Source organism: Andrographis paniculata, unplaced genomic scaffold (genome assembly GCF_009805555.1).
Source record: "Andrographis paniculata isolate CXL003 unplaced genomic scaffold, ASM980555v1 Contig37END, whole genome shotgun sequence".
NCBI lineage: Eukaryota > Viridiplantae > Streptophyta > Magnoliopsida > Lamiales > Acanthaceae > Andrographis > Andrographis paniculata.
In genome coordinates, this window is record NW_026137570.1 from 2,208,446 (window position 1) to 2,220,094 (window position 11,649).

General features: G+C 27.5%; 1 protein-coding gene across 1 annotated transcript; it reads left to right on the forward strand.

The window, feature by feature from the left end:
* The first annotated feature begins 4,211 nt into the window (after positions 1–4,211).
* Positions 4,212–9,896, forward strand: LOC127250605 (ADP-ribosylation factor GTPase-activating protein AGD10-like). The gene is made up of 7 exons (XM_051273968.1): positions 4,212–4,286; positions 4,478–4,596; positions 5,393–5,849; positions 7,121–7,399; positions 8,610–8,735; positions 8,883–8,981; positions 9,789–9,896. The coding sequence occupies exons 1-7, from the start codon at positions 4,212–4,214 to the stop codon at positions 9,894–9,896; spliced, it is 1,263 nt and encodes a 420-aa protein (XP_051129925.1).
* The last annotated feature ends 1,753 nt before the right edge of the window (positions 9,897–11,649 follow it).

An 11,649-nucleotide genomic window follows, 5' to 3' on the forward strand; every position in this document is an offset into this window, starting at 1 on the left:
GTCCAAAGCACTATTAAAAAAAGTCTATAAACTAAATTTCAAAAAGCACACTAGATACATTTTAGTTATATATGTACATATATTGTTAAGAAGGGATTCAGACTTCCAATTAAAATTTCATATATTTAACAATGATTTTGATACCATATTAACAAGGGATCTAAACTTCTAACCTAAAATCAATCGGTGATAGGTGGAGAATCCTTCATCCTTATAAGTCAAGAGAAATCTCACATGTTTATCGGTGTAGGACATATTTAACATAAATATCTTATTATAGGTGCGTTTGTTTGGTATCTCACATGTTTTTTGATAATTTGTTGTTTTGAAAATTATTTTTAAAATTTTAACCATTTAATTTTCTTTATTCTCTATAAAAAAAATATACTCTTTCCGTGTTTCGTCACAGATGATTCAATTTTCATAGCAGACGAATCTTTTAATACATTTTAAACATGCTTAACAAATATAAATTAATTTAATTAAATTATTAATCCAAATATGACTCAAACTCTTTTATTTATATCACTCTTGTAAATAAATAAATAATTTTATCTACGTTTAAAATTTACATTTTTTTATAAAATTATTTTAAGTTAATTATAAATAAATATATATTTTATTTATTTATTTGTATTATATAAAATTTTATTATCTATAAAATAATATTCATATTATATATTCCCTCCGTTCGGTTTTAAGGGCCACATGTATTTTTTGCGTGTTGATATTTGAATATTAATTATTATATCAAAACGCAGTACATATCAAAGAAAAATGACAAAAATACTTCTATTAGCATATTATAATACTAATATAATAACATTTTTAATGTTAAGTACAATGACGCAAAAGATAAATGAGTCATCTATTCCGTATAAAAGTTAATATCATAATTTATTATTAATAACTTACTAATCTACACTATCTAAATTACAGTGTCCAGAGTATAACGGTCATCTGTTCCCAAACAGGAAAGTGTTATTCTTTATCAGAAAATGTCATATTCAAACTATTAAAGAAAAAGCCCAAAACTAAAATAAAAAGAAATCACCAATCTAACACACATTGCAGGGAAAATTGCAAAAAGATATTCCACGTATACTCCATTATCACTTTTGTTCTGTATTTTCAAAATATATTCCACATGTCTGCAAAAGTTGTTATTTCTATAATTTGGCCACGCGTGAGTGATCGCGCGTGGTGTGAACGTCACACGTGGCCAAAGAACAGAAATTACAACTTTTGTAAACATGTAGAATATATTTTACCAAAGAGATACATACTGAACAAAAGTGATAATAGAATATATATACGAGAGAAATTATTTATAATTTTATCCGCACATTGCATTTTGGAGAGAGGTTGAATTTTAAACGAAAGAACGAGATATTGTTTATATAAGTAATGGAAATATATATAATTTAAATATAATGTTAACATTGCTTAACTATAACTCAATAAAATAACATTTTGTAAATTTTTTTATATAATATAGATATAAAAAATAAGTATATATGTGTGATTAATAAAAACAATCTTATAAACAAGTAAATTTTAAATGTATATAATAAATATAGTATTTTATTGAGGGGATATATAAATATAAATAAATCTCATTTTGATTTTTTTTTTGTTAAAGATGATTTTGAGATGCATAATGTTAGTATAGTGCGAAAACGACATTTGAAATGCAAAAAACATATCTTATAGTACATTATTATTAACGCGGAAACATGCAGCTCCTATCATATGGGTGTGCACGGGATAAAAATCTAATAGTCTGCAAATTAGGTCCGATAAAAATAAGTCATACTAAGCGAACAATATATGACAAACAAAACCTATAGGCGTCGGGGTTTAAATGCTATTCATGTATATTATAATGTTACCTTTTTTTTTTGGACATATGTTAGGCGTTGGAACTCGAAGTCGACACTAAAATGGAAATATACATACTAATGTTGAACTCTATTTATATATTTTATTGTGATACTTCCAAAAGTTGAATAGTGATAAGTAGAGTTTCAATAAATTGATTAGACCATTCATTTTTAGGAGCCCACTTGAGATAACTTTAAAATTAAACGTGTTTCTTAAAATAATTTCAAAATGGGTGACCAGAAAGTTTGTCCGGTTTGTGTGACCAGAGTTCAACGAGAAAGAAAACTTTATTTGTAGTGACAGACCATGTTTGTTTTTTCTCCATGTTTTGTTTTTCATACTCTTTATGCTAAAGAAGATTTTGAGCATTCATAACGAAATGAAGCTCATCTGAAGGAGGAGAATTTGTTTTTCCAACTGGAGAGACAGATCAATACATGAACATACTTACTCTCATCTAGACAAGTAGTTTGTTAGTATTTTAATTGTGTTTTGGTCGCTAATTCAAAGAAGACTGTAGAAAAAGATAGTTGATGATCAATGTTTGTTGAGTCGTAAAGTCCATTTTGCACCTGGTGATAAGTTTATTGGATGTTTCATAATTGAAATATCTTAGATGTAGGTTGTTATACCGAATTGGTCATTAAATCTTCTGTGTTGTTTTTATTTTCCTGTTTAAATTTGGTCGGCCTTAGATAAGTTTCATTTACACATAAGCATTACAACTACTGAACAATAGCATGTTTTCCAAGAGTGCAAACTCCTTGTGGTTTCCTTATTTGTTGCTATTCGACTTGGAAGAGTTGGTCTCTTTTTGCTTGGTTTCTGCAACCATTTTCCAATAGTGTATTGAGTTAATTTTCTCAAAATTACATTTTGATTTATGTGGACATATTTTGAATATTTGATGAAAATTTTGTACATAATGTTGTTGTCTACATAAAAAAATAATTATCAAATACAATATTTTTAAATTAAAACATGCAACCTTAGGAAAAAATATTATTTTTAACTCCATAATCGACTCTCTCATTTTAGTATCGTTGAAAGTTGTATAGAAATCATTATGTAAGTGAATTTTTTTGCACAATTGGTTCTTTCGTGCCAGATATATGCACATGACAGTCGCCTGATATGTCAGAGCACACATGACCCTTTTTTTTTTTTTTGTCTTGTTTCATAAAAGATGACCCAACATATTTAACAAATATAAATCAAATTAATTAAATTTTTAATTCTTACAAGCTCATGCAAAATCGCTTTATTTAAAATTTCTCATTTTTTATAAAAGTATTTTAAGTTAATTATAAATAAATATATATATTTTTTATTTATTTGTATTATATAAAATTTAATTATCTACAGAATGATATCATATTGCATATATTTTATTGAAATATAGTTATAAAAATATTTAAAATACGAATAATACTACTCGTATAATAATAATAAAATATTGTTAATAACTTAATAATTTACTCTATCTAAAATACTTTGTCCCAAAAAAAAAAAAAAAAAAAAAGTCATCCTTGCCGGAAGAGAGAGAGAGTATATATTATCTATGTTGCCATCAATATAATCATTATATTATTTTGATTTGTCTACAAACAATATATCAATTTATAATTTAGTAAATATAATACCATTCTACAATACCACCCACTATCTATTACTCCCTCTGTCCCAAATAGCAAGTTGCCGTTTCCGTCTCACGTACCATGTCACTTTCCTTTTCTTTTTTTTAAATGATTACACACTTTAATCTCATTTTAAATTTTTAAATTTTATTTTTTTTAAAATTTTAATTAAACTAATCAGTTATCTTAATCTTAATTTATAATTATTTATATTATAGAATAATTATTTTCACTAATATATTTTTAATTATCTACTAATTACAGCTCTCCTAAAATACCATGTCTACGGTGTAGCAGACACGGTATCTGGGACGGAGGGAGTATTTTTTTATGGCATTTTAGTCTATATATTCTTACACACTATTTATCACATATAAAATGTTAATATTCTTTTTATTTATATATAAAAGACTAATAGATATATAAATTCTGAACAAACAAGTAGATATATACTTACAAACCAGATCTAGATAACAACATAAAAACACCAAAATTTTTAGTTAACCTTTTATTAGCGCTTCAGATTCATTTTCTCTCTCTCTCTCTCTCTCTCTCTAAAAGATCAGAAAAAAACAGAAAAGAAAAGAAAAGAAAAGAAAATAACACATCTTTGAAAGCCTATGAAAACACAAATACTGAATCATCAAATTTGTTATTACATTAGCACTAAAGCTTCGGAGCAGTGCATCCATGGCTTCGGACAATTACAATTACAAAGACAAAAATGCAGTTTTTCGAAAACTCAAAGCCAAGCCCGAAAACAAGGTGATCGATCTTTTTTTACAAATTAAAGCAATGCATTTTCGACTTTTTGATCCGAATCTGTTTGATTACAAATGATTCAATGATCCATCGACCTGCTTAAAATTTTTATTTATTTATTTTTAATTTATACTTTGAAAAAAAAAAAAATATTAATTTGTTCTTAATCCATTATTCTTATATATATATTTCAGATGTGTTTTGATTGCTATTCGAAGAATCCGACATGGGCGTCGATAACATATGGAATTTTCTTGTGTATTGATTGCTCCGCCGTTCATCGGAGCCTTGGCGTCCATGTCAGTTTTGTCAGGTAAATCGTAATTAATTAGTTCTCATGCATAGGAAAAAAATATATTAAATCAAATACTTATTTTTATTGCTAAGGGTGTGCTTGATTGGTGTTTATTGCTCTATTTACTTGAAATTTTTTATTTTGGTTTAAGTTTAAATTGAAACTAGTGTTTAATTTGATATTTTGAATGATACTTTGCATATTTTATGTGAAAAAACATGTATAGGATTTGTTACATACCCTTTTTTAAATAAAAGAGGTCCCCAAAATCTTTTGATTATTGTTTTGTACAATTTTGTTAATAATTTTTTTCATCATAAAAATTTCGGACGGTTAGGGTGCTTGCATACTCAACTAATATGCTATGTTAGTTGAAAATATACATGAGATCATAATAAGTATGTATGCATTGTATGAATTATTGTCATATATTTTAACCCATTTGTTATACTTATAATATATTAATATAAACTATGTATTGCTGACTTATGTGTTGTTTGTCTGCTATCAGTACAGTACTAACTGTTGAATATTCAGTATTATAAAAACAACCTAAAAATTTAATATGTAAGTTGATTTTTCTTTTCAAATAAACCGTTGATAACACTTCATTTATAATTTATTTTTTTTCGAAACAATCTACTGATTGAAACGATTCTCTTTGATTTCACTAGTAATATTTATAAACAAGAACTCCGATAATGCGAGCACAAATTCAAAAATACAGAACGAGTGGAAGAAAGGGCTAACAAGTTTATTCGAATCAAACTTCACTAAAGGTCCTAATTCTATCGAATGGTAACACTATTTTCAGGTCAATACTTTTAGATTCATGGACACCCGAGCAACTGAAAATTATGGTACACGGAGGAAACAATCGCGCGCAATATTTTTTCAAGCAACACGGATGGAGTGATGGAGGAAAGATCGAGTCCAAATACACATCAAGAGCTGCTGACCTCTACCGGCAAATTCTGTCCAAAGAAGTCGCTAAAAGCAATGCTGAAGAAGCTTCCGGACATCCTTCATCACCGGGTGTCGCGGGAGCTTCAAATGGATTCAAGAAAATCGATGAAAGCAATCATCAAGAAGAGGGTTCTTTGCCCAATTCCCCAACTTTTAGTGAATCCTCCGCGGAGGTGACTAGAGTACAAGTGTCGGTTGCGCCAAGAGCCCGCCCGACAGTTTCCAAGGCCATTAAGAAGCCTCTTGTCGCCAAGAAAATCGGTAAGACTACAAGCGGGCTTGGCGCGCGAAGGCTTACTAGCAAGGTGAAATTCAAAATTTACTTTGATATGATGTGATTTGTTTATTGGGGGATTTTGATTTTGAATTGAAATTTGAATACTAAAAATTTTGAATTAGAATAGTGGTACAATGTAATATAAATAGGTGTTGATGTAATGTTTTGAATATAAAATTAACTTTTAATTTAATATAAAAATAAAAAAAATAATTATTTAATTTTATGTTTTTTTGGGAAAAAAAAATGATCGACTAGAAAAATCTGGAGAAATCTTTTAAACGAACACAAAATTTCTTGGTGTTCATATTCAAACTAAGGCTAGTTTTCTTCCATGTGAATTTCAAATTGAATAAAAACCTTGTACGTGTATTGTTTCGATCTTATCTAATTTTTTATCATGATTTCAAATTGAATAAAAGATTAAAAAATTGGCGCGTGCTATAGTATTACAAATTTAGTCCCTCTGTCCGGGCTCTTTATACAATATTGTCCGACTATAAAAATAAAAAATATATATATTATTTTAATGTAAAAGTAATGTAGCTAAAAAGTAAAATGAAAATTTATAAAATATTATTTTTAAAATTCATGAAGTTAGAAAAGTACTTTTAAAGGAATGCAATTTACCTCCCAAGATAAGTGTAATTAATTTCTACATCTTTGTTTGGATATTCTAGCAAATTCTTGTTTTGTATGTTTAGTTTCAAAAGTTGATATATTATTATTATTATTATTATTATTATTATTATTATTATTATTATCATGATAATTTCTTTTTTAGTTCTTACCACTTATCATTTTAGCACAATAATTGAAGTTTATATACTTTTGGCCCCCACCCGTAAAAATTTGGTAAAAATGATCTTCTGTCATCGGAATCGCCATGATGTTGCTGAGTAGACTCGTTGGTGCTGATTTGGCGCCGACAAGTGAATTTTTAATTTTTTACATAATTTTTTTTAAAAAAAATAATAAAAAAAATATACTTGGCACTGTTGTGGTGCTGACAGATCAACCACATCAACCCCAAATCAGCATCGGCCAACCTATTCAGTGACAACGAGATGATTTTGGTGACTGAAGACTATTTCTGCTAATTTTTTTACCGTTTAAAGACCAATTTTTGACGGAAGGGATCAAGTACAGTACTAGAAAAATATTTTACCTTTATTATGGTTAATTTTTATTATTATTTTAAGAGAACACAAGTTTTAGCTTAGGTAATTTTTTGATTAATCCTTGAAATATCCTTCTAAGTTAGTACTATTAATGACTTGTTTTCATGATGAGTTGCAGAATAACGATAGCCTTTACGAGCAAAAGCCAGAAGAGTTGCACTTCGAAATTTCTTCAAGAAATTCAACGAAAGAGAGCAATCCCGATGCCGGTTATGTATTTACTTCTCGATTTGAGTATAAGGATTATACACAACCTAATGATGTGAATCAATATAGCAATAATGTTGCTATTCGACATGTATCTCCTCCCAAGTCATCTAATTCTTCTAATATAGACGACGACGACGTGCATGACGCCGGTTTCCTCAGAAAGATTTCAAGTCTACCAAAATTTCAGGTAATGGAAGATCGAAAATTTACAATTATTTAAATTTTTACGAAACAAATTTTATTCGTATCATATGCTAGTAGTTTATGATGTTTTACGTATTATATTTTGCGAAGTTAAAAACATGTTTGGTCTCGTAAGAAAAACTCATTTTTAATATAAGATCGAAAACACAAAAGGGTAGATCACATATATATGAATCACTTGTAATTTAATTTAAATTCATAAAATTATTATGTGTATTGAATCTATTAGTTAATTTGTTGTTGTGTTAGTCGAAATAGTGCATATATGTTTTTTTTTATGAAAGTACGGTTCTGTTTACATATATATATATATATATTTACAGTTTTGACACTATTAATTAATAGTACTGATTTAAAAAATTACATCAAATAATTAGTTTTTTTACAAATTATTATATCAAAAAATATATTTTTTTTGTTTTTGTTTTTTTTTTTTACTATTTTCAAAAATATCTATCTAAATAGACTTTAAGTTATGCAAGACATTTGTGAAAATTGCAAAAATATATTGCATGTATACTCAATTAAATAGATTTTAAAGTTATGCAAGAGATTTGGAAAAATTGCAAAAAATATATTGCATGTATACTCAATATCACTCTTGTCATTTAATTGTAACATTAGCAAAATATACTTGCACGTATCACAATTTTGTTATTTTAGTACATTTACCGCACGTGAATTTCTATTCCACTTGCATCTCCCACTCTCACTTGTATTTCATGGATACCTTAGCAAAATATTTCTTGTACATGTTATACCATAGCAAAATATATCCTAGACATGTCACAATTTCACTAAAAATATCCCTGACATATTTTATAAATATTATCCAATATTGTGCCGTTTGTCATTCAATGGCAGCAGTCAATATATTGAAATAGCAAAAGTGAAATAAGAGTGATAATTAGACATATGTATTTGTAATTTCTCCATATTTTTTTTGGTATTTGAAATTAAACTCGTGCATGGTATGTACGTACATTTTTTTTTAACCTTAAGTTATGCAATACATTCTATTCATCGGCGCCCCTATTTTTGTGCACAAAATCCTGGAAGAATCGAGATTATATGAACTTTTTTTTAAAATAAAAAAAATACGAATATGGTATTTTATGCATTTATGTCAAAACATGAGTATCATATATACATATTAACCTTAAATATACTTCATTTACGTCGTATGTAAACAGGTGGATGAAACCGATGAAGCCAGAAAGAAGTTCTCCAATGCAAAATCGATTTCATCAGCTCAATATTTCGGTGTTCAAAACAAGGCCATGGATCCCGAAGTATCAGCTTCTTTACAGAAGTTTTCGGTACACATTTTTTACTTCATTTATTCTATCTAATTTTTCGATATACATGAATGAATCTTGATTATTTTCCAGAATAATAATTTTTTAAAATCATTTTGCTCCTAATTAATTAAATTGAACAAAGAATTTGTTGTTCATCTGTTGCAGGGCTCTTCAGCAATTTCTAGTGCTGATTTTTTTGGCAATAATTCATCCAAATACTCCGAATTCACTCCAAATGATCTAATGAATCGTTTGTCGTACCAGGTAACAAATAGGAAAAATTGTACGGCTAACTAACTATTACTTTTGTCTTTATATATTTCATTAGTTGTTTTTTGATAGTCTATTTTACTAAAAAGTATTTTGTGATTATTTATTATTATTATTATTTTTTTTTTTTGTTTTAGGACTCTTGGATCCATTCACATAGAAGTTTTCAAATACTATAGAAATAGTACAAAGTTGAGTATTTAATATTCCCTCCGTCCCAAAAAGAAGTATTTATTTATTTTTTGCACGTAATTTTAGAAATATTAGTATTATATTGGGATATAGTAGAAATAAAGTAGAAATAACTAAAATAATCTTGTTAGTATGTGTGATGTAAAGGTAATGATATTTGTGTAATATATTGTAAATTGTAAGGGTATTTGTAATGTTAGGTAGATAATACAGTTACTAAAAAAGGAAATAGATACTTTGTTATGGGATGGAGGGAGTATGATATTTTTTTTAGAAAAAATTATGGTTAATAAATAATGTTAAAAATTCTTAAAAAGTCTATATAACAATAAATAAAAAAAATTGTAAATTTTGTTGTGTTTTTTTTTAAAATTTTTTTTTTTGTAAATCATTGACCTAAATCACACTGAGAAACTATAAGCATAGACTAAGAAATAATTTTTCCTATATATATAAAAAAAGAACTCTATTCATTCCTCGGATACTTGTGAGTCATGTGTGTGTGTGTGTGTTTGTATTGGTGATTTTTTGTCTTAATTTCATTGAATCCGATCTATGTAGCTATGTCTATCAACACTTAAAATTGTTTCGACTATTTATCTTGGTCAGGCTCAACATGACTTGTCGTCGCTCAAGAACATGGCTGGAGAAACTGGAAAACGGTTGAGCTCCCTCGCGAACAATCTACTTGCCGATCTTCAGGACAGGGTTTTGTGATGAACAGAAATCAAATCGAATCGAATCAAATGAATGGACTTTGATTGATAACAAGTTTGTTGCAGCAATGCATGATGCAATATTATTCTTAAGTTCTGAATAAGTTTTGAGACTCTTTCAAATATATTGTTTTCAGCTCTTTGATTCGGATATATTTTTGTCGATTGGAAACACCTTTTTGGAGGTGATGCGATTTTACTTCAAATGAACTTTTGCATTAATTTTACCCAATGTTAAGTTGAATGATTTATGATCCGAAGTTCAATAGGATACAATTTAATGTTTTTGTTTCGTATGTATATTCAATTATCGCAATTGTTTTGAATTTTTTTTTTTTATTTTTTTATTCCATCTTCATTAAGTTAAATAAGTTCAATTGTTTTCCATTTTAGTACTAATAACTTATGTAATGTCATATGATTAAGACAAGTGACAACAACATGATAGCAAAATTAAGGTACATGGAAGATAATGAGAAAACTATTGGATAAATTTTCAATCAATCATGGACAAAAGGAAAAAGTCTTTTATTTCTTGTTTTTCACAGTTTTGTCATTGCTAGGTGTAGAAAGGGTTACCTGTGATATTTTGAACGAAAATTGAATATTGAATATGATGGTCGATTTTTAAAAAACGAAAAGAAAAAAAAAAGAAAATGAACTGTAACTACACATAATAATAATAATAATAATAATAATAATAATAATAATAATAATAATAATAATAATAATAATAACAACAACAACAACAACAACAACGCAAGCAATTTTAAGGAATTCAATAATTTGGAGTTGTCTACACTTTTTTTTTTCAGATTTTTTTGGTTTCATGAATCAACTTTGTCATCTTTATGGTCTTTCAAAGGCATTCTCTACTATATATATGAAGTAGGATGAACTAATATATATATATATATAGTAATATAATTATTAAGAAATCATATAAAAGAAACTAGTTTTATTTTTTTTTTCCAATCTCATATGTTTGCTAGATGATGAAAAAAAAATAGTGATAGCAACTACAATTCCTAAGGATTCAGATGTTAATACAAATCATCTACAATTATACTTCTTGGTTGCTTAAATATATATAAATTCGAAGAAATCACCTCTAAAATACACATAGTCATCATTGATGTTTAGGCTGGTCAAGTTCCTTTCACTATTGACTTGTGTAGGAAAAGCTTCCACACATCGCTAACATCGTCACATATTTTTCATATTTTGAAAGTCGATCTTAATTATTTTCCTTGAAACTTTCGAATGTGCTCCTCTAGCCACTCGATCCTCTAAGCAATGAGAAATGAGAATGTGGCAATGATAAATAGTGATTGAGATGGTAAGGTCGTTGTGACGTTAGAGAGAAAAAAAAAAAAAAAGTAAAACTATTCAGTGTAGGATCGATAAAAATTAAGAAAAACTATAATTTTAGTTATATAAGTAATATTAACTATGAAGTTAGTCTCACGTATATTTTGCTAGAAATAACTTAGCATGTCACTCGTTATGGCTCTAACAATCATAAATTTACTCGTGACACTCACACATACTTAAAAATAAAAATAAATATAAATTCTAGGATGTATGCGTGGGTGTTATGTTACACATATACGATCATCAGAGCAATGATGAGTGAAATACAAAATTATTTCTATTATTTACGGTATCAAAATTGTATTTTTTTTTCACCAAGTGAAGGGACAAAAAAAGAATATACTTTGTCAAAAAGCGAATACATCCTTGAAATGTTACAA

Coding starts and splice junctions, on each gene's coding strand:
- LOC127250605 (XM_051273968.1), top strand. CDS start 4,212: ATGGCTTCGGACAATTACAATTACAAAGACAAAAATGCAGTTTTTCGA. Junction 4,287..4,477: donor AAGCCAAGCCCGAAAACAAG/GTGATCGATCTT, acceptor TATATATTTCAG/ATGTGTTTTGATTGCTATTC. Junction 4,597..5,392: donor GTCCATGTCAGTTTTGTCAG/GTAAATCGTAAT, acceptor CACTATTTTCAG/GTCAATACTTTTAGATTCAT.